This window comes from Perna viridis, chromosome 3, assembly GCF_037379345.1.
Source record: "Perna viridis isolate PV_CMFRI_1.1 ecotype Kerala chromosome 3, ASM3737934v1, whole genome shotgun sequence".
Classification (NCBI taxonomy): Eukaryota; Metazoa; Mollusca; class Bivalvia; order Mytilida; family Mytilidae; genus Perna; species Perna viridis.
In genome coordinates this window covers 60,495,387-60,520,619 of record NC_142447.1, presented here as the reverse complement: position 1 = coordinate 60,520,619, position 25,233 = coordinate 60,495,387, and the positions used below count along the sequence as shown (strand labels likewise).

General features: G+C 33.2%; 1 protein-coding gene across 3 annotated transcripts in view; it reads left to right on the top strand.

The window, feature by feature from the left end:
* LOC148623191 (uncharacterized) overlaps positions 1–25,233 on the top strand; it is a 99,609-nt gene that overhangs the window by 27,897 nt on the left and 46,479 nt on the right. For all 3 annotated transcript variants that reach the window (XM_088573806.1, XM_088573805.1, XM_088573807.1), the window contains exons 8-12: positions 12,093–12,126; positions 14,809–14,948; positions 15,394–15,484; positions 17,070–17,121; positions 19,380–19,576. In XM_088573806.1, the coding sequence (XP_088429932.1) occupies positions 12,093–12,126; positions 14,809–14,948; positions 15,394–15,484; positions 17,070–17,121; positions 19,380–19,576 (514 nt within the window). The remainder of the gene's footprint in view (positions 1–12,092; positions 12,127–14,808; positions 14,949–15,393; positions 15,485–17,069; positions 17,122–19,379; positions 19,577–25,233) is intronic.

The window sequence follows — 25,233 nt, the reverse complement described above, 5'->3', positions numbered from 1 at the left end:
ACCGGAGGTGACAGGGAAAGTGAGGGGCCGGAATTGGACCCAGTGAGACCGAAGTGGACTTAGATAGGGACCCTTGGCCAACAAAGGGGACCCCTGAATTCCCTTAAGCGTTCCTTAAGCATTTTCAGTACTTAATATTCGCATATGATTTGCATAAATATGTAGTTATACGCTACATAATGCTGCAGATCTTCGCCGTGTTTACCGCCTTAGCGTCGTAGTTCTAGCGTTATACGAGATAAAAATGTACCCTTTTAAAAATATCATACACGTGTGTTCTAACTGTTTCTTCTATGTACGAGAGAAGAGGAAGTTTACGTGAAATGATCGTTACAAGACTATATAGGTCATATACATGAACACGCCCTGATATTTATGAATATTCATTGCGAGCTGCTTAAACTGGTTCCGTGGTCAATATCATAATAAGCGACACAAAGATCGCTACAACGTACTTTTATAAAAACAACTATACGTGTTTTTGCTTGTAATAGAACGGGAAGTTTACATTAAGGATAAAATAATTTGATTGTATTGAATTTATGTAATATTACCCAGTTTCCGATTAAAACACTGGCGTTCGTTACAATTGATTATATAAAGGTCATCATGTTCATATATCAGGACACCGATATCTATATATAGCCATTTCCAGTTGTTAAATCTTGTTCCAGATGATTTAAAATATTCGGGTCTTACGTTTACTAAAGAGTACGCAAGAATATCAAGGGAACCAAGATTTAAACGGAAGGAAGCCACAAGATTTTAGAGCATATCGCATTTGTACCATTTTGAATGTAGAAAGTAAGCCAAAATCAGTGACATTGAATATTTGATCAATAGCGACTTTGATGACTTCAGTCTTTGATTTTTTAAACTATTTACAAGTCTTCATGCTTTTATTCTCGCTTTGTTTTTAACCCATTTGGACCAATGTTTGACTCTTTACTCCCACATTTGGCTCTTGACCCTTAGTATTGACTATTGAATCCTATTCCTGACTCCTTACTCCCACCCTTAATTCTGCTCTTCTGACTATTGACTCTTCGACTATTTCTATTTACTGCTATTCTTGAATCTAAATTCTACCCTCCTGTTTTCTGCAGACACCTACTGTAGACTCTTAATTCTATCTCTTGCCATGAAATAAAACTAAACCCAACCTACCCTAACCCTAACCCTAAACATATCTTTAAGTTTTAACAAAAATCTTTCCCTAACTCGCACCCTAGCTGGAGGTTTAACCCTGCTCGATTCTCACTTTTACAACAACATTCATAATCCAAATTTCTAATGCCGACCCCAACCCAAAACTAAACATGCGATAGACTCTTAACCGACCATATTCTATAGCTTTAAGGTAGTAGACCTGGGGTACCCCTAAATTTTCCCATAATTCAATATTCTTCTAATTTGTACATGATATTACACTAACTGTGGCGCATCATTTGTAAAATTTTTAAGAAAATTCACTGTGCAGATTTTGAACAACGAAGACCAAAATATTGCTGTTTTTTTTTTAAATCCGAATCATTGCCCAAACTGAAACCATATCTGGTATTTTAGGTCATTTTGACAATATATTTAAATAGATAACTGAATATTAAGTCAAATACACATTAAAAGGATTAATGTATCAGGTTTAATATACAATTCTATTCTTTTCATTTTGTAGAAGAGATACTAGGCTTTTAATTGATCAAAATAACAAAAAGGGGGTCATTTTCAGCGACTGGCTTATATAAAAACCTCTATTTTGCCAAATATTCATAATTTAATTTTCGTACAAAACTGATATTATATGGACTATTTATATGCGACCCAATAAACAAATTTTCAGAAAAATTCACCCTGCAGTTTTTCTTAATGTTTTAATGATAGTAAGGTAAGGCATTGAAATATTTTTTGGATAATTCATCATTATGGCTAAAATCATATTAATATTCAATAGGATTATCAAATATCAAATTATAATGACTTATATTGATGAAAGAGCATTGCCAGGCACAGCTTTAGTCAGCTACTGTTGCAAATTAATGTCATACAAATATTTATACTTCTGCATGACGGGACAAACTTATATGTAAAACGTAGTTCAATGCTGAATACAGTCATATGCTAAACAAAGCAACAAAATGAGAACAGAAAGCTTAAAGTCTTATAAGGAATTAAAGAAAATGTATATGATTTTAATTCTATAAAAGGTTAATGAATTATAAAAACTGGCAATGTTATCTATCACTAACTCTACGCTCATCGCTTTCTCGAACTCTGGTATTAGAATGATGATATTGCTTCCGATAGAAAGCTCATTCAATTTTTTTTTGGTGTTTCTTGATAGTTTTTCGATTGTGTGAATTGACCTGAAAGTGCCCATTTCTGGCATGCTAAATATGAGTACATGTATCTCCATTGGGGGCAATTTCAGTGGTAATAGTACTATTGTTCTGTTCCTCAGCTTGAACGTTATCCTGATCCGATATTTCAATTGAGTAGTCAGTGACATCATTATCAGTCGTATGATCAACAGTAGTAGTCGCTTGATGATGAACACTTTCGTTTAATGATACATAGCTCGCAATTATTTCCGAAGATTCTGAAACTTACTGATGATATTTGCAAACCTTTTTAACTCAACTGGCCATAGGCCATGTAAGCTATTGCCATCACTTTGCGTCCGTCGTCGTCGTCGTAAACAATTTCTTCAAACATCTTTTCCTCTGAAACTACTGAATAGATTTGCATGAAACTTAAAATGACATTTCCTTAAAGTCCCTGCCCAAAATGACCGTTTGGATTTTTGTTCGGTTAAAAACATGGCCGTCGTTACTAAAAATAGAACATCGGGGTCAGAAAGCAGATTTTTGCATATATTTCCAGAACCGTTAGGTTTAGTCAAATTCTGACAGGGTAAAAGTATTTAGCATGATGAGATCTATCTGTGGTCAAGTTTTGGTGAAAATCTGTTTACCCATGTTTGAGTTATTGCCCTTTTTGGATGTCTTTTGCTGTTTTTGATGTTATTGCTTTCAGAAATCTTCTCCTCAAAAACTATCATACGACTCCATATAAGAGTTATTGCCCTTGAAAGGAAAAACATTACTTTTTTTTTGCAGTTTCAGTCGATATCTTGAAAACTATAATAGATAGAATGAAACTTTCGATTGATGAAATGATCGTCATGATAAGTCCTACCAAAATCTTCACGGAGTCAAAATTGTCGGACAATTTTTGTTAGAGTTGTTGCCTTGAAAGGAAAAAAATAACCAGGTGAGCGATTCAGGCTCCTGGGAGCCTCTTGTTTTGAGTTCCTTGCTGGTTTTATGGATCCCTTCATGTCTTAATTAAAGGGTACATGTCTTCTATAGCCAAATAATAGAGGACTGGTTCATCTATAAGTCGAAATACCAAATACCAGAGAACTGTTACCTACCATTTTTATTTGGTCCACAAGAACAAACTTAACCAATTCTGCACTTTACTCTTGTTTCTCTATGTATTTATTAGTGGAGTCCGAGTTACTTATTTGCTTTTGTTACTTTGTATGTATAATTTTAGTTACTTTATGTTCTTTGTTGTGTATGTCTGTTTTCCATGTCTGGTCTTTGTCCCAGGATTACATTCTTTTGATTACAGCTATAACCTTGGTTCCCTTGATTATTCTTTGACTATTTGCACCATCAGAATCAAGGAAAACAGACAAGATTTTCCATATTATGCTGGACCATTTAGTTACAATTTCCTTAAATGCACTGAAAATAAACTTTTTTAGGGCAGATAACTCTGTCAAAAACCTCATGCTTCTAAGATTCTATTTTAAAATTTCTGCGCAAAGCCAGTGATTTACAGATCAAAATATGGTCTTTTTAAACAGAGAAAGTATCCTTGAGTGATATTACATTGTCAGATCGGTGTTTTGACATGTATGTTTCTGATTTTTTTTTGCCTGATTCTTACAAACACTTACACTTAGTCACTTACATGTATTATTAGACTATAAATATAATTCTGTACAAGTTGAAAGTGATTTTTGGCTAATTTTCGTACAAATTAATAATTTGTTTAAGCGTATTTTGGACAAATTGTAATTTGTACTAAGTCAAAACACAAATTATAATTTCTAAATGTTTTCCATACAAATTATAATTTGTATGAAATTATAACTTGTACACAACATATATATTGTTACAACAAAAACGTCAAGGTCAGAAATAACTTCAGCCAACAGGAGACAAATTACGATTTCAATATTTTTTTTCTAAATAAGTAATGTGTTACAATTTACGAAAATTATAATTACAAAAGTTACTTATCAGTATACAGTCTGGAAGGTTTGCTAATCCGTCAAACTTTTGATGTCCACTTTTGAATTCTATTATATAGCAGGAATCCCAAAGTTGATTTAAATAGTATTAGTCCGGCACAGAATAATGTCAAACACTTAATCAAACAAGTTGCAAATGTGTCCTCAGAAGTCCAGTGTTAAAGAATGAATGTACTCACAAAATAGCATTCAGGCATTCATCAGTCAATTAGCTTAATTTCCTTTTCAGATGTCCAGTATTTATATAAATTATAATCTAAACATACTAAGAAAGTTCCAGAACAATTTAGAAAACAATTAATGAGTCAGATAAACAATTATACTTGTTTGTTTGCAAATTATAGAAAATTCTGTTATTGAAATAACATGTTTTCAAATGTGCCATTTCTGTATTTATCTTGATTCTGATATAACCCAAATTGAACAAAGGTATGCAGAAAAACAAATTACTTAAAGCTGCATTAGCTGTCAAATTTGTTCAGTTTTGATTCTTCTGAATTTTGCTACTTCAGCGAAATAAGTTTATAATAATGCAATTGAAGCAATAAATGTCGATAATACCTACAGAATATTGTGAAAACAACGTGTTTTTTTTTCAATCAGAGAAAATCGATAGCTCTGTTCCAATTATTTCCATTATTTCCTAAGATCGCCGACAGGACATTCACCTGGGTTAAAAGTATTTAAACCTTGCTAAAAAAAACAATAACGAGTACACGCAAGCATGTGTCTTGTTTTCATTTCATTTCATCTATTTCTTGATCGATCAGTTTTCAAATAAATAATGACCATATTTGAACCACATTATATCACAATACCTAAACAAAATGGTCCTTGCGTTATATTCGAACTCTTTTTTCTTTTACGGCTTGAGTCTGTCGGTCTTCCTTGCCGTTGGATTACCACGTTCGCTTTGCATTCATATTTGTTATTAAAGAAGCGACCCTTAACAGCACATGCGCGGATTAAGGTCACCAGAAGTCATATGCAGGCACGAGACCGCAATTAATTTTCAAGTGCATTTCAATATACACATTTGAGCAGATTAAAAAAATTCCACCGGCGCAAACTGAATAAAACTTCTCTGGCCTAAAGATATATACAAACAGGATTTTATATATAAATTGTAGAAAATTTTACCATCATTTTCTGAAATGAATACATATAATTCGGAAATGGGGTAAACATGACAAATGAACTGAGTTAAAAGTCCTAAATTTTAACCTTCTTCCACTGAACCAAATCACAACTTTTAGTCAGAATTGATTAATGAGAAAAAATCCCATATAATTTTAACCTATTTTCTACCAATTAGAGGCAAAACTTAAGTAAATAAGTTTCCAGTAAAAATATGAAAAAAATGTAGAATGTACCTACTACCAAATTGGAACTATATTCGTATACCACGAAAACCAAGGGGAATTAATTGTGTTCTCGTACATGCATACGAATTTACCTAGGTCAATTTTTTGTCTTGCAAGACATAAAATACATAGACACCTATTTCATGTATTTAACGCATTTTATTTGTGGATATCAAATTAAATTATACATGAAAAATACAATTTAGTAGAAATAAGTTAAGTTATATTTCAACAGAAACGAAATTTTACGAAAATAACAGTTAATACAGCTTTAATAAACCAATACATTGTGTAATCGGTAAAGATAAAAAAAAATACCAGTTTTATATATTGTAAATTTTGATATGCTGTACACGTGTTTCAAGGAGTAACCTCTCATCAGCAGCATTAAAATCAAATATGTAGGAAGATCATAATCAAAATATTAGCTGTAACAAGAAGTACTAAAAACCAAAATTATCAAAGGAGGCAGCCAAAAACCTCACCGAGACGTTCTACCATATGCAATGCAAGGAATGAAGTCTCAGTGTTGTATGTATTTTTAAATTTGGAATACTGCAAGATTTCATAAATAGGGTAAATAAAATATGATATAATTCAGGGTCACACAAGTCTGACTACTGGGTTTGGTGAATACCCTCGGGATTCCAGCAGCGGCATCGACCCAGTGGTTCTTAAATACAAAAGATACCAGTTTCAGATATTGTAAATTTTGATATGCTGTACGCGTGTTTCAAGCAGTAGCCTCTCAACAGCAGCATTACAATCAAATGTAGGAAGCATTTTTTACTTATTGTGTGTGGACCCAACTTTACAGGTATGGTCAGACCATGGTTCATCTTTGCAATATATGTCATATTTATTGTAAAGTCTTTTATTCCGAAAGATTTTCTTGCTGCGTTTACAGGCACTTTCTCGATTTTATCTATTCGCGCTTTTATTGATTCTTGTCCCTTCTGATGTGGACTTTATGTCAGAATTTATATTGTCTATTTCTGTAAGATTTAAGGATTCCAGGAACTTGTTTGCTTTGTCATTGGTCCATTTGTTGATCTATTGCACCATTGCGTTTCCTCTGTGCATTCGGTGATTGGTTGCCGGTCGTCTTGCTTAAGCAAAATATCAAGTGGAGAATGAACATTTGAATAAAGGCATGAAAAATCAAGGACAGAAATAATTTTGATAAGTTCTGAGCTGCATATGCAATAATCAACAACACTTTAGTTTCGGCATGTAAACTTGCCTTCTATATCACTTAAAGTCTTGGTTAAATTAGATCTAGAGTTAGGTCTAGAGTAAGGACTAGGTCTACGGTTAGGGTTAAGTGTAGGATTAAGGTAAAGGTTATGATTAAGGTTGGGGGCGGGTCTTAGTATTTGTATAGGTTTAGGGTAAGGTCTTGGTACTTGTTATGATTCAGGTGTATGGTTATAACCAGTAAGTTAGGGTTAGGGTTAGGGTTAGAGCCAGTGAAAAAGGGTTAGGAATGAAGAAATTTGAGCTGGGGATAGATTTAGAGTTTGAGGTGTGGCTCAGGAACAGTTCCAAGAATGCTGTTAAGAGTTAAAAGTTAGATACGTAGTTAGGTATAGGGTTGGGGTAAAGTGTACAGCTAGAATTAAGTGTAGGGTTAAAAGAAAGGTAAGGGCTATGTTTAGGGTTGGGATCAGATCTTTGCATAGTGTTAGGGTTAGATCTAGGTTTATTTTTAGGGATACCATTGTATGGTGTTGGAGTAAGAGGTTCGGATAGTGCTACGGCCAAGAGTTATCGTGAAAAATAGTTATTGGATTAGATTATGGTTCGAGAAAGTAATGAGCGTTGAGTTAGTGATAAATTAGCCAAAGGGTGAGGGTGGAGAATATGACTAGTGTAAAAGCTTTAGAATATGGTCGGTTAAGGGTCTAACAACGGTTTAGTTTAGTTTACGGGTAAGAGTAGAATGGGGTTGAAGCATTGTTGTTGAGTTTTACTGATTCATAAGGGTTAGAGTAAAGAGTCAACAGAAGGTGTCAGAAAACAGGAGAGTAGGGTTAGAAGTCAGAAGTTGGAATCAAGAGTCTTGGGAGTACGGATAAGAGTCAAGAATGGCAGTAAATAGTCGAGAGTCAAAAGACAAGACTCAGAAGAGTAAAACAAAAGATTGGATTAAAGAGTCGGGAGTAGGATTCAATAGTCAATGTTAAAAGTCAAGGGTCAAAAGTTGGAGTAAAGAGTCAAACATAGGTCCAAAAGGATAAATATAAAGCGGGAATAACAGCATGCAGACTGGCAAAAGTAGTTTGAAAAGTAAAAGACGAATAAAACTGTAATAATTTTATTCATAGTTGTCGTAGAAGAAAGACGCCATTTACAAGATGTCCAGGAATTGTCCAGAATGCTATAGTCCAAGTCACCTCAGATTGTTTGCGGTCTTTTGCGTTTATTTTTGTAAATACTCGACGGTTCCTTTCAAAAACCTGCCATTTTATTCATGTCGTTCTGTACTACGATTCCCTTACAATTATTTTTCGTTCTTACCTCCGAGATTGAAAAAATTCAAAATTTATTTTTCCTACGAGAATTTTGCATTGAATGTATTGTTTATCCGCCATCTTGTTTCTATGGATATTTTGAAATGTTCCCTATTATCTCACAATTGAAGAGCTGAAATACCATGATTTCCCGCCATATTTCTGCTCTTTACCTTTAGTAAAAGACAAAACCAGAAGTTCCGAATGAAAATGTTACAACTGGTACTTAATAAGAGTCCTTCCACATAAAGTAATGAATTAGCAGGGAACCAGAAATATAGCGGGAAATCATGTTATTTCACCTTTTCAATTGTGAGATAATAGGGAACATTTCAAAATATCCATAGAAACAAGATGGCGGATAAACAATACATTCAATGCAAAATTCTCGTAGGAAAAATAAATTTTGAATTTTTTCAATCTTGGAGGTAAGAACGAAAAATAATTGTAAGGGAATCGTAGTACAGAACGACATGAATAAAATGGCAAGTTTTTTTTTAATAGAACCGTCGAGTAATTACAAAAATAAACGCAAAAAACCGCAAACAATCTGAGGTGAATTGGACTATAGATGATCTTAACGACAAGAAATTATATGAAACGTCATATTAGAAAAGTCACGGATACCATATTTCAACAAATCTACCCCATCTGAGTAAAACCAGATGCACTCCTTATTTCAGATCACCATAAGGATCTATGCGGAGCAGTTTATCAGGCTACGAGAACTACGCAAACAGACCGAAACAGTCCACTTATACATCATCCCCATCACAAGACAGCCACACCTTAAGCATTTAAACCGTTGAATCCTGTCAACAAACGTTAACCCAAATAGAAACAAATCAAGTATGAGTGTGGGTGACATATTAACATCGAAAATATTAGACTTGATTTGTACCAAAAAAGATCGGCATCCTTATAAAAACAAAAGACAACCATTAAACGGTCAAATAAGGTTGGCTTAAATGTTAATAAAAAAGGAGGGAGTTAAGAAACACACTATTGAAGAGAATATGGAAAATAAGCCTTAGTCAAGATAAAATCCTTATACAATTAAATGGCATAAAACCGGCTAAATGAAGGTTGAGTGCACGCTCAATGTTAACATTGAACGTATGAGACGTAAGTGTTAAAATAGAAAAAAAAACTTTTATTAAAAACAAACGTCATACCGTACAACTTTCAAAAGCCCTGCTTGAAACTAATGTACCGAATTAATATATGTCATTGGGGAAAACAAAAATATACCTCTTATACCTTAAATGCCTGACCCAATAGAGCCCAATAACACGGATAAAATCGATGAAAAGGTCGAGTGCATATGTACAGATTGAATGTATGTTAAAAAATGCGACAATTAAAATCTAATAATAAAAAAGGGAAGGTCATACAACTTAAAAAAGTGCTTTACGTTCCGATTGTAATCAACGCAAAACATCATTCCCTATTTCGATAGTTTTGGTTATGAATACTTCTTCTATACAACTAATATTTTGATTATGATCTTCCTACATATTTGATTTTAATGCAGCTGATGAGAGGTTACTCCTTGAAGCACGTGTACATCATATCGAAATTTACCATGTATACAACTGCTGTTTTTTGTATTTGCACAACATAGGAAAAGGTAAAAATCTCCTGACAACCGTTAAAATGAAATCATTCGTAAAGGTTTAAAGGATTTGATAGGGCAAAACCACAATAGAAAGGTTACACGCAGAAATGGCATTGTACAACAGATATTCCGCGAAAAATATATTAAACATAATTACACATAAAAATTCATCAAAAGCAAATAACAAGTTGTAAACTATTCAAATTACAACCGTTAGTATAAAGTTATTCATAAAAAAATAACAAAACAGTCCTAAGCCAATAAATCATAGTATACAACAGGTTTGACAAATCCCCATACAAAACTTCAATAAAAAGATCATATATTCGAACATCTGCTGAAAAGGGCCATTACTCCATGAAAAAAAGAAACATCTACTTCAGTATTCATAAATTTATAAAAAATCATAATCACAAGGAGATAATTAAACGTCAATACAAACATAAAATTAAACTTCATTACATAAAAATAATTAAAAACAATGAAAAAAAAACTAATATAAAAGTATAAATGAAACAAACAAAATAATTTATTATTTAAAGGAAGATAACTCTAGTCATAAACTCCCCCCTTTTTATACTTACCTTTTTTATAGAACATCATACCATTAGATGACACTAATAAGGGACACATAAGGGACACTTAAGATAATTGCTATGGAGTCGTTTCCGCCCATGCCTTTTGGTTCCCCTTCTTAGGTCAAGGATCCCCATGTCTCCTTCATTGGTCATGGGTCCCCATCTACGTCCACTTCCGATCCCCTCCCCTTCTCGGTCACGTCCGGTCTACGGCCACAGGATGGGATGTCATTCGCGTGCGCATTCGGCTAATCTACTCAAAAAAATTATAATCGTATCTAACACCTATACTAGTGACGAACGATATATGGTATGCTGGTGTCTGTCCGTTGTTCACACTTTGCACGTTAACTGAGAAATGTTACTTCTATTGTTAAGTTATGAACTTTTGTTGAATGAATATTTTCTATTGAATTGAGCTTCCTTTCCATTTTCCAATTTCAGGAATGGGACTTGTTTGTACAAACATTAGGGAATTTTCTGTATTTGGACTACAACTAAAAATTGTTTAGAAACATTGGCTGAAGATCCCTTTGTATTTTTGTATATTCCAATTTAACAATTTTTATTTCCTGTGCTTAATTCATAAAAATTGTTTATTGTTCTCTTTGTATTAGCTTCCTTTTCAATTGTTATGAATTTCTGATTTTCAGTTTACAAGTTATTGGACTTACTCATAAGAAGGGAGTTTTCATATTCACAGAATAATTTGAAAACACTCCAAGCATTTATTTATGAAGCTTTAATGTGTTGTATCTTTCTTTTAATAAATGCTACATTTTGATTTTTAAATCTATGAATGATACACCTTTGAGTTATCGGACTTGTTAAATTCAAAATATACTGTTCGAAAAGCTGTTCTCAAAATCCTTCAATCAAATGCCCTGACAATTACTTCCTTTGTGGAGGGCTCTCGATTTTAAATTTCCATACCCTTCATAAACAAAAATAATTTTGAATATATGGAAATCAAATTGTCCATCCGTCTGTCTGTCCGTCTGTCTGTTTATGTAATCTTATAAAGGCCTCATTACATGTATTCTAAGTTCTTTGACCACTTTCATTCTGACCCTGTGTAAACGATTTAATCTCAAGCATATTTCTGAGCTGATTCAACCTTGAATTTTGTGGTGTCCATAACTGCCCCATCTGTTCAGGGTTAGACCTTTTGGGCATAACAAACTGTCCTAATGGAAGCATTTAATTTATTTTGTCCCAACGTGAAGACCTAAAGGGGCTATAAATAAGCAATTTCTTGATGTCTGGACAAAGTGAATGGATCTCTTTGAAATTATACCACAAAGTGCTATAACCCCACAGTAAGTCTGCGGTTGATTTTGCGGAGGTTATGACTGAAATCATACAGGGATTTGGGGCCGAAAAGTTTCGAATTTGATTCTGGTCAAACTTATCATGTGTCGAATATTTAATGATAGTCATAATGCAGTGCTGTCTCAAGCTTAAATGGTATATCCACTTTACCAAAACTGACCATGGTTCGATCAAGGTTCATGACGTATTCAGTTGCACCCTGCGACGCATTTTCTTGTTGTGACCTAACGTTAAAGAATTAGGACCTACACGTGGCTAGAATCAAGCATTTGTTAATGATTGGATAATGAATTGAGTGAAAGTGAATTAATTGCAAAATGAAACTTAAATAAGCAACTAAGGCTTATTCATTTTGTCTTACAGGCATTTCAGGAGGAAGAGCGTAGAAGAAGGGAAGGTAATACGAAATCATATATATGTATATCTTACCCGATACAATCAGAGGTTCAGTTACATCATTTGCTAATGTATACGTTCTAGATTTACTTACGAGGAAACATCACTTGGAGTATACCGTCCGTTTTTTGTGGGTTTTTGTGTGATTTTCTCTTGCATTCTTAATTTTGATTGATGTGAGCTTTCTTCCGACTTTGAGCTCACTCTGAACTTTCTTGACCAATTGAAACCAAACATGACCTCCTTTACTAAAAATAGAACATAGGGGTCATGCAGAAGTATTTTGCATTTGTCTCCAACTGTAACTAAGGTTCAGCAATTTTTCTTCAGAGTAAAAGTGTTCAGCATGGTTAGATCTATCTATGATCAAATTTTCGTTTAATCTGTTTAACCTTGTTGGAATAATTGCCCTCTTGCGACGTTTTTTGATATTTTTTATGTTATTTCTTTCATAAATCTTTTCCCCTGACAATACTTTACTAATAAGAACCAAACTTGGTTTGAATGTTTCTTAGGGCATTGTGTATACAACTGATGTAGGGCTTTTTGATCCGTCAATAAACATTGCCGCTGTTACTTAAAATAGACCATAGGGGTCAGACAGAAGTTTGACGTATACATTTCAAAAACTGTTAGGTTTAGCCAAATTCTGGAAGGGTAAAAGTTCAGAATGATGAGATCTATCTCTGGTCAAATTTACGTTTTAGTCTTTTAAGCTATGTTGGGGTTATTTCCCTTTTTGACGTATTTTTGTTATATTTAATGTTATTTCTTTCAAAAATCTTCTCTGACACAACTTGACCAATTTGATCGAATCTTGGTTTGAATGTTCCATAAGGGTAATCAAGGGAACCAAGCTTATAGCGGTAATCAAAATAATGTAATCCAGGGACAAAGACCCCACATGCAAAACAGACATACGCAACGAAGAACATAAAGTAACTAAAATCATATATACAAAGTAACAAAAGCAAATAAACAACTCGGACTTCACTAAAAAAATGGGAGCATGCACCTGGTGCACCGGTAGAGTAAGCATCCTCTGCTTTTCTAGAAACTCCCGCCGAGTTGCTCATAAAAATGTCAAGTTCGTGGTAAACGTGAGAGAAAAGGAAAACTATGACACGTTAAACAAAGCAGTTTTCATGGCGCAGATGGATTCACCGTAGCGATCCACGAGTTCATGATGACGACCATTAAACTTCTGAAGTGATGACTTCAATCTTGCAGCAACATAACCCTGTTCCAGAAGCCTATTTGTTAGAAGTCAAGCGCGATACAAAAGTTTGCATAGTTTCGACATGCTCTGGCATAACGTACGAGTATATGAACACTCCATACGAAGGGATGTTACCACAGATGAAAGGAAAGTTGACATTTGTGTATGAAAAGTCATCATGTTTGTCGTAGATATATAGTTCTTGGTAGAGATTCCTCATACTTTGTGATATAATTCCAAATCATCTTCCAGATATACAGAGGAAACGCTGCAATTTTTTATCTAAAAAAGTGGAATTTTGCAGTTTTCAGACTGTAACTCAACAGTGGTTGCACCCATTTTGAAGAAACTTTCTTGCATTGTATTTTTTGTAATAATGAGAGCTCTCTTCCAAATTCTATAGACTTCTGACTTTCCATTTCGGAGTTAATTCATAAAAAAGAGGGGAATATTTTCAATATTTGCACAATAACTAATTTTCTTGAACTTTGATGAATAGTTTACTTCTATTAATGTAAGGTCCCATTTAATTTTTATATGTTTTTGGTTTTACATTTTTGAATTATTGGATGAATACTTCAAATACAGGACAATGACCCGTTGTTGGACTTTTATCTTTAAAAAAAACTTCCATTAAATGCCAGGACATTTCTTTTGATGAAGCTTTGGATTTTTTTATCGTATCCTACAGATACAGTAACAAAATGCTGGGATCTATAGAAAAAAAACTCTGTTTGTCTGTTCAAATTCTCTTTAAAAATTTTTATTGCAAATATTCATGTTTACTAACCGCCTCTATTCTAGGTATAATATTATCATGTGTCATTCATTTAATCACAATCAAAATTGTGATGCAGTCGACTGTGAAACGTCTATTGTGAAAAAAATAAATACTTTATCGATTTGATAATTATTTTTACAAGACGGTAATATTTTGTTTTTTATTAAAATGCTGTATCGTTTCTTTTGATGGCTAGTATATTAATATACTAATGCTGTTTTTTCATCTGTTTTCTCCGCTTATTTCCAATATTTGACTATCATAAGAAAAAACATAAGTATGATGAGATGCTAGAAGATGTAATTGTAGAAAGATCAAGGGTTGGTGCTGATTGATGTTTTATTTTAGTTTGGAGATGAAGGCTTTTCGTCTGCTCAATCCTCTTGTGCTGGCATCATTTCGTTTAGCTTGTGCAGTAACTTTGAAGAATTTTATTTATATTGTCGATTTTGTTTCTAGTGTTGATTTTTTTTTATACACGATTATGTTCACTGTAACAAAGGGTTATCTGTGTATATGTTTCGTACAGTCTGCCCAGGGTTTGCATTTCTTAATTTGGTCCTACTTTTTTACTCATAACTGTATCATAATTATACAAAAACGACATACAAACTTATGGCTGCAGATTAAAAACTTAAATAACCTGTATTTATGACAATTGAGTTGTGTATTCTTATCTTTAGCTCCAAAAATGAAAAAGGACTTACTGAAATGTACAACTCCAAAGCTTGTTAAGATTGAGGTTATAGGAGAGAATAGTAAGACTGTAAATCAAGTGGTATCGAGATTTGAAGAAGAGTTGCGAAACCCTGGAAAACACGAGGTACAAAATGGAAGGTTATAAGTTTTTTTTCTTTCGATAAATGTTGGTAATAAAGGCATCTGAATTATGTAACGAATTACTTACTATGTTTTGTTTAAATGTTAGGAGAATATCCGTGCAATAGTTGATGATAATGACGAGGGAACACTTGATACCGTAAAATTTAATACCAATATTTATTCGTGGAAATTTTAATATTTTAACTCTTGATTAAAAACAAAATTTAGTACATGTCATTGTGTCTATTTGTTTAAATATTTATATGTTTGGTTTTCGAATTTATGTTTTTTAACATTATTGATTTCATTCAAGGTCCATTTAAATTGCTAACGTGGTTTGCAATCGTTGGTGTGAAATGTAGTAATGTGGTTGGAAAGTAATTTTACACCGTAACTTTTAGCTAATGTAATTTTTTTTCTTACCAATACAAATGTCACTTTTACAGAACCCATTAGAACCTGAACATCAAGAAATTCATAGGAGCTTAGAAGATGAGGAGGAGGTCCAGGAATTCAAAAACGTAGAAAAATGGCTAGGTAAGTGCTCGTCAGTTTCATGTTTTCATAAAGCTCTTTTGCAGCCTTGTATCTATGAAATTTATGCTGTTGTAAAGGAAAATCCTATTAGAGTGGGATGCTGGTATGTCAAAGTCCACTTTTAGCCAGGAAAGGACAACTATGTAGTGAAAGAGATGGGTCATTATGTATAGATAGATTGTCTGAGTCAACCAGTGAAAGAGATGGGACATTTTAGATTGGATAGATTAGGTCTGAGTTAACGAAAGGAAATCAACAAAACAAATTGAATCCGGTCACCACAAACTTATTGGGAAGATAAAATAACAATAATAGTACCCATAGTAATACTCATTAGAACAAAAGAAGTAGGTTCTACACAATTTTTAGGAGGGAAACCAATCAACAAGAGAATTATTTGCCATCCTATCATTGTAGTCACCTAATCGATGAGAAGAAAACTTTTTGATTGGGACGAAATATACCAACACATGAATGGTTGCTAATCGTAGTTGAATTTAATTCCAGAGAGAACTTATCGTTTAATAAAAAATTCAACATTAACTAATCCCGCGTTATTTGAACGTCATTACATTTTATCTTGGCATTTGCACGAAGACCTCGTTTTACTAAGACATTTTATGATATATTTTCACTTAATCATTGGGTGTTTTTATTAATATTTTTGTGAGTGAACTTGGTGTGCATATCTGTTACGTTTTGGATTTTGAACTTGTTTACAGAAAAAGCGAGTACTCTTTCGAGGTAGATACAGTTTTTTGTCTTTTGTCCTATTTGTTAAGATGCTTGGATTCTGTATCGATCCCAAGAGTCAAATCCAGATTTTGATTTTTATAGTACGTTATACTGTTGTTTTTTCCCACCACTGTCCCAAGGATGGTGGTTGAGCGCTAACAAATGTGTTTAACCCCTCCACATACTTTATGTGCCTGTCCCAAGCTAGGAACCTGTACTCCAGTGGTGTCGTATCATTAAGCATCTTAATTAAATATGTTATTTTATACCCATTTCAAGACGTGAATATTCATACCGGTATATATATTTAAGAACGATATGTGTCATGTCATCATAAAAATGGTGAAATGGTGGTGTGACTTGAACCATTTCGGAATACGATGTTCGAAAATGAGCCAGAAACAAGCATTTTCCTGAATCAGACCGATGTCCGGACTATAACAATAAAATCTATCTCTTAAATTGTACCACAAGTCTCTTTATCGCGAAAAGATTGAGATTTTACTTGAAAAGTCTAGGAATTAGGGACCAGAAGACCAACGTAGATGTCTACAGTTTCTTCTTCTGATGTTGTATAGATTTTATTAAAACAGAAACCACGGAATATATTCTTCAACCTTTCATGTTTCTTACTTCATGGAAATGCCATCCAGTGTAGTTTTTGTTTCACTTCGAAGATGTCCGGCTAAATTTGAAAGCAATTTATTTTCCTTTCAATCTTTTAAATGTGCTAAAATGTCTACATGCCTTTCAATTTTGATATTTTATTTTTTTAGATTTTTTAGATACTTGATGGGATGTTATAAATACCTTGATAATCACTGCCATTATGTTTTCGTTTTATATACAGGTAAAAGCAACACATCCCAGACTGATACATTTAGGCAGCCAACAAGCAACGGGCAAGTTTTATTCCATTCCATTCTATGATCTTGTTATACATCTTCGATGAAATTTATTTCTTTATTGTATCTGCGAAAGATTGTGTCAGATATGTACAAAATGTTAGCATGTAGTTAAACTATTAAAAAAATTTAAAAAAAACAACATATATGGTATATTGTGATTCATTTCATACTCATATGACATCTATTTCCTGTTAGTCGAACATTTTGAATTTTCCTTTATACAAAATTTGTGTCACCTTTTTCTGAACTACTATTAATCATAGGTTGCTAATAATAGTTATACAATGCTTCCTATAGACATGTTGTATTGTGGGATTCGTTTCTATACTCGTATGACATCTACTTCTTGTTTGTCGATTTTTTTTTTAATTTTCGTTATACATTGGTAAATATACAAAATGTTCTTCGCATTTCAAAGCTTCTATTAAGTACTGATTGCTGATAAATTGTATTAAGTTTCCTTTAGGGTTGTGGTATGTTGTGATTCATTTTCATACTCGTATGGCATTGCAGTACTTTCTGTTAGTCCATTTTTTCCATATACAGTGGTAATAGACAAAATTTTCGTCCACATATTTCTAGGCTACCATTAATCATAGATTTCTAATATAATTTATACAAAGCTATCTATAGGTAGAACGGTACTATTTCTCATTATTTTGGAGAATTTTACTGGAAAATTTTGCTGATATCCAATTTTTTATTATTTATTCCAGACTTTAACATTACTATACTTTTAAAAAATTGCATTATGATTTTTGACAATAATCTTATTTAAGAAAAAATATGATTTTTTTTTAAATTGTGTACATTAAGCCCAAAAAAGGGGGGACTTTGACCCGAATATCATCTGCTTCAAATAGAAAAAAGGAGACGGTTATGTTATGACTTGCCCTACATTTTTGGTGAGGAAAATGGAGATCAAACTGAAAAAAAATCTCTTAACAGCTCCGTCATTGTTTTAAAGCTGGATATTTTCAAAATGTTTCACTATTGTCGCCTATGGGGAAATATTACCGTTCTACCTATATGGATGTTGTATCGTTGGATTCATTTTCATACTAGTTTGACATTTACTTCTTGCATACCGAAAAGACCTGATTTTTTCTTATATCATGAAGATTTCGTTTTCATTTTTCTCTGCTATTATTAATCACAGGTTGGTGGTGTATTGTTCTAAGATTTCCATTGGGAAGTCGGATCATGGGATACATTTTCGAACTTGTATGACATTTACTTTCTTTTAATTGAAAAAAAAAAACATGAATTTTCTATATATGGTGATGGAAAGCGGTGGTATAAGTCGCTCACAGATTTCTTGGTTACATCAATGGAATAAATACGAAATATAAAATTATTTTGACAAGACATATTGACTCTATTAAATTGCTTGCTACCTTTAAACGATTGTGAGGAAACAAGCTTAACTTCACTACGTTGAAGAAAATAGTTTATGTAAAAGTGCGAATGAAATAGTCATGCTGTTCGCATTACGGAACACCATTATGGTGTATTATATTAATTTCTGCCCCCCCCCCCCCCCCCCAAGCAAACAAAGTTTTGGGGGTATATAGGAATCACCCCGTCTGTCTACATATCTTGTAAGCGCAACTCTTCCTAAACCGTTCTAGGAATTTTTTATGAAATTTTATAAGTAGGTTGAGTATCATAGGTAGATGTGCATGCAGAAATATAAATACGGTCGGGGGACTCCCAAGGGAGATATTCAAATTTAAAAGATTTAACATGTTTAAACCTCGCAAGCGCAACTCCTCCTAAAACCCTTTGGAAATTTCGATGTTATTTTATAAGAAGTTTGGGTATGATACGTAAGTGTGCATGAAGGAATGCACTTACTGTCATGGCACTCCGAAGGGACTATTTTTTTTTGCCAGAAAATGACCAAAAAGTAGAAATTAACAGAATCTCTGAAAGTTGGTAAACTTCAATTAATTCTTTGGTTCGGTTTCGGAAGAATTTTTCTCAGTTGTTATGGATTCAAGTATCCAGATTCACAATTAACACTTTCAACATTTGGGATTAACATTAACATTATAAATGAATTTTAATACTAACAATCAATTAATCCACTTTTGCTTGCCATAGTATAACAACTAAGCTAAGTCGTCATAACAAGTTTACTTAGTTGTCATAACGACTTAAAAATACTACATCACCTGCCACTAATGGGACTCGGTAATCCCCAGTGTAATAAACAAAAAAATAAATATTATCTTGTACTATTATTGCAGTGGCGAAAATGAAAACCCGGACGTTCCTGTGTATGTTTCCAATTGGAATGTCAACGTAGAATCTCGTACAAAACATCATATCAATTATAGCGATCTTGTGGAAGAAATCAACAGCTTTGTCGATGTTAATGAACTTGCTGTTTTCTGGTGTCCGCTGATACCAAAAGAAGCAAAAGTCAAACTACAACGCCAATCAGGTATATTTATTGGAATATAGCACTCAAATTCCTGTTAGAGAACATTTTCGTAGGCTTTGGCGAAACCGTTTATCGTCAAGTTATTGAAATTCCTATTGGGACTTATCGTAGACCTCTTTCTATACTGTTACAAATCACTATTTATGGCTAAAATAAATAAAGACCCTTCCAAACAACATTTGGTAGACAAAATTAATATCACCTTCAGATATTTGGATGATATTTTGGCTCTTAACTTGACTTCAATACTAAAGATATATATCATGTAGAACTGTCTTGGAATAAAGCAAATATTGATAATGAGAATTGAGAATGTCTGTTTCTTGATCTTAGTATTCATATCGATAATGGTTAAGGGTTAACTTACATGTAAAACTAAAATTTACCATAAAAGGGATGATTTTTCATTCCCTATTGTCAACTAACAACATTTAGATGGTGCCATCCCCTTGCCATCATCATATGGTGTTTTCATATCACAATTGGTTCGAATTGCTCGTATTTGTAACAATGTGTCGAATTTTAACGAAAGCAATCCTTATAACAGAGAAATTACTACATCAAGGTTTTCAATATCACACGCTCGTAAAAATATTCACAAAAAAGGAAGTCATTCTCAAATATAGATGTACTTGTAAAGGTATCTCTGACCGTTTGTTTTACGGTAATACGCTACACAAATCACGGAAAGCTCGCTCGGTACTCACCCAAAAAGTTAACTACGCAGTTGAATAGGCTAATTCGTAAGGGATATAGTAATGATATTGTTGTCAAATCATTAAAGATACCTTTTTTTATCAACATTGATTCCTCATAGGTGCTTTGCATAGAAATTAAAACACTATATTTAAAAGCAGTTTTTGGCATGACATAGGTTGTGTCATTATTGTATGACTTGTGATGTACTGTGATCCTCAAACCCGCATTAGAAGAATTGGGATTGATTCCACGTACGGTGAGGACATAACTGTTTGTAGGTTTAAACTGGTCTGAAGCTAACTGCTAGTAGTCCTCAGTTTGTATATTTGTGGAATTTATATTCAGTTTATTTATTTCCGTTGTAACAAGGGACTCAGACCTTTTTGAACTGATTATTATGTGTTGAACTGTGTAATGTTTTTTTTCACAGTGGTCAGATTTTGAAGGGTGTTGTTATAATCACGCCAAAGTACTTTAACCCCGCCACATTTTTTGCGCATGTTACTAGTCAGGAATTTCTGGCCTCTGTATTTCTTGTTCCGTTTTCACTTTTATATTATTTTTATGTTACTTGAGTATATATGGGCAACTCTCGCTATACCTGTGTATAATAATGATTTGGATCAAGCTGCAGTATGCCATGTGGTGTGAGGGTTTCCTTGTCGTTCATTGAAGACCAATTGGTTGCCTTGGGCTGATATTTTTCATCCCAGTGAGGTTGTTGTCTCTTTGACATATTCACCATACCTATTCTCGTTCTATTTGATCTTTGTTTAAATGTTTACTGAAATCTTCATTAGTTGTCGGTTTTGTAGTTTAATGCCTTGAAGTACAGAAAGCACATTTTTTTTCTTTCTATACTGCAAAAACAAATTAAACCGTTTTTGGTCCTTTGATTTTACGGTTGTATAGTAGTATGATACTGTCGTCATCGACGTCCGAAAAATACATATTTAACATCTTTTGGTATTGTTTTCTATCAAACGTTAAAATATTGTTTATTATATAAGCGTCATATCGTTTCAGTTGTTAAAGCATACATGCATATGATCCTTATTTGCAATGATTTTTGTAGATAAAATTTAATAATTTTTAACATGTTTCAGCAAATCGACAATAACGGATTATTTTCTTCTATATAAGATTTTATAAAAACCCAAATAACTCATATTCAAGTTATGGCTTAAACAAAAATGTCTTCACACAGCTGGCCGATTGCCGACTATGGGTCTGTAATTTTCTACGAGTGTCTTGTCACCTTTTTTTACGACCGCATAAAATTACTATGGTATGGCGCTGTTGTCGTCGTCGCTTCGTCGCCCGTACACAGTTGGTTTTCATGCGATAACTTGAATATCAGTTGGTTAATCTTTATTAAATTTTATAACAAGGTTTGAAATCACAAACGTGGGTATTGATTGCCCCAGCGTTTTAGAATAAGGGGCCAAAAACAAACATTTCGTAGTATTTAACTATTATTTTTGGTTGTGATTGTTGTGATTTGATCCAGTTAAGAATAATGGGCCAGATATATTTTTCACTTATTTCTTGGTGATAATTTGAATAAAAGGGTATGAATTGCTTTGAAATTGTACCACGAGGTGCCATACCTCGAAGGGAAGGTTGGGATTAATTTAAGAGGTTTCGACTTGAATCATTTAAGAATAAGGGGCCGTAAAGCGACTACTTTAATTTTGGTCAAGTTCGAATCCTGTGTCAAATAACTAATTATAATAAAAATTCAACGATGTATCAAATTTGAATTGTGTACCCATAAAATGGTTCAAAATTGATAAAAACTGGTACGGGTGTGGCAGTAAAGACACGTATTCTTTGAAAGAGCTGTCCCAATACGTCTGTACTGATAAAATCTATCACCGAGCACATAAAGTTGATGATAACAATCCACCAGGTTTCCAGTACGAGAGACAGTTACTATACGAAAAATTAAAAAAAAAATAAAATCAAAATCCCACAATTCTTGCAGTCATATTATTTTCTGATGCTGTCGTCGGCATTGTCGTCGTTGTTTGTTTATTTTTTTCTATTCCGTGCGATAATTTTAGTTGTAGTTGAACAAATGTCATGAAATTTTAACATGTTGTTACTTTAAGCTAGAGGAAGCTTGCTAAAAAAATGTGGTTAATGGCCCCTTCCGTTCTGCAAAAGAGGCTAAAAAAGGTGTTTATTTAAAGCTGCATTAGCTGTCATTTTTGAAATTTTTTGTTTCTGTTGAAATATACATTATCTTTGAATTATTTCTACTAAATTGTACTTTTCCTATATAATTTCATTTGATATCCACAAATAAAATGCATTAAACAGTAATCAAGGGAACCAAGGTTATAGCGGTAATCAAAAGAATGTAATCCAGGGACAAAGACCAGACATGGAAAACAGACATACACAACAAATAACATAAAGTAACTGAAATAATACATACAAAGTAACAAAAGCAAATGAGCAACTTGGACTCCACTAAAAACTGGGAGCATGGACCAGGTGCACCGGTAGGGTAAGCGTCCTCTGCTTTTCTAGAAACACCCACCGAGTTGCTCATAAAAAGTCAAGTCCGGGGTAGACAAACGAGAAAAAGAAAACTATGACCCGTTGAATAAAACTTCTGTAGTGATGACTTCAATCTTGTAGCAATATAAACCTGTTCCAGAAGCCTATTTGTTAAGAGTTCTAGCGCCATACAAAAAGTCTGCGTAGTTTTGGCAAGCTCTGGCATAACGTATGAGTTGTGATATGAACATTCCATACGCAGAAGCCGAAGGGATGTTGCTACATGTGAAAGGAAAGTTGACAATTCTGAATGAAAAGTCATCACGTTAGTCGTAAAGTTTGGTCAATAGTTTTCCTTTACCATCGATTTCTACGAGTAGGTCAAGATATGAGGCTGACTTCAAAGTGTCTGTAGTTCTTTTGGGTAGATGCGATGTATCAAATTCCGATGTCAATTAAAAATTCCAGCATTTTGTAAATATTTTCCTCTGTATATTTGGAAGATGATTTGGAATTATTTCTTACAAAGTATGAGGAATGAAATAGATGTCTATTTATTTATAATCCAATTATTGTGATGCAAGACAAAAAATCGACTTAGATAAATTCGTATGCATGTGACTTCTGGTGACCTTAATCCGTGCATGTGCTATAAGGGTCGCTTTTTTAATAACAAATCTGATTGCAGAGCGAAAGTGGTTATTCAACGGCAAGAAAGACCGACGCACTCAAGCCGTAAAAGAAAAAAGTTCGAATATAACGCAAGGATCCTCTTAAAATTTACGTATTGTGATATAATGTGGCTCAAATATGGTCATTATTTATTTGAAAACTAATCAAGAAATAGATTAAATGAAATGAAAACAAGACACGTACTTACCTGTGTATCCGTTATTGTTATTTTTTACTAAGACTAAAGTATTTTAACCCAGGCTAATGTCCTGTCGGCAATCTTCGGAAGTAATGGCGAAAAATAATTAGATCAGAGCTATCGATCTCTGATTTAAAAAACCGTTGTTTTCACAATATTCTGTTGGTAATATTGACATTTATTGCTTCAATTGCATTACTACAAAGTTATTTCATTGAATCAGCAAAATTCAGTAGGATCAAAATTAAACCAATTTGACAACTAATGCAGCTTTCAAATAACTGTAGAAAATTTATTTCTCATTCATTGTTTTTTTAATATGTGCGACCAAGTGTAATGGGATGTTTTTAGGCTTTATTAACAAGCAGTGAATGTGAATGTTGATTTTTTACAAAACACTTAGGCAGCAGACAGATATACGAAAGATTAAATCGTACATATTAAGTAAATGTTCCACACATATGTAACATCAGAATATGTAATAAGAAAGCACACAATGATTTAAATAAAATTAAAAAATACTTAATTGCATTAAACTAGTCCATTTAAATCTCACTACCTACTACAACGCAGGTAGGCCGTCCTGCCACACAACTAATGTCTTATAAATAACCTAGTAAACTATATTTGTACATATTATATCATTCAAACACGAAATATACGGTTAACCGTAGTTTACATTATGTTTACACAACATAAATCAATAAATCATCTAAAAAATCATGCAAATATTAAACAAGATTTTTGGGAAAAAATCACAAATAGTCAAATAAAAATGAACAGCTTCGTTTAACCAAGAAATGTGAAAAAAGTACAAAAATATCGATTACGAACATAAATACATTATTTTCTGGCAAACCTAACTCAGACTTTTGACGAGAACATATCAAAATAAAATAAATCTAAAATTCAAAAATGAAAAATGTGAAATATGTGTGAAATGTGATTATAAAAAAATAGAGACAAACACTAGCTTGACCACACTTGTTTCTGATAAAATTTTGTATTATGAATATTTAACAGATTTAAAATAACATTTGGCATTTTCAGTCTAGTGGGGGCCCAAGTGGGGCCTCACCCAAATAGTCAGCTTTTTTTAAAATTTTTTATCTTGTTCTGAGTTTGCAGTTTTTTTCTTTGGATTCTTTTGTGAAAATTCCTGCCGGCGTTATATTTCAGATGTCAAAGGGACCACATTTAAAAGCATTAACTTTCATTTTTATTTCTGGTCCAATTTTGATTTTTTTTCATAGGAATCCGTGTAGAAAGCCATACTTACATTTTTCATTCAGTATTGGAATATTTCTCACCATATTTGAGTAACAAGGGGCCAAAGGGGCCATAACCATCATATTTTTGAAGTCTGTTTTTTTCTAACCTGCTTTGAATGACTGAAATCAGAACTTTGGGAGTAGGCCTGAAGTGCCACGTTATCAAAGATTACGTAGTTAGCTCATCTTGCCTAAAGGACGTTTGAGCTTGTCGTCACTTTGTATTCGTCTGTCGTCGTCTGTCATCTTTTCCTCTGTTCAAGATACATTTTTAGCTCACCTTGCCTAAAGATGAGCTATTTTCATCA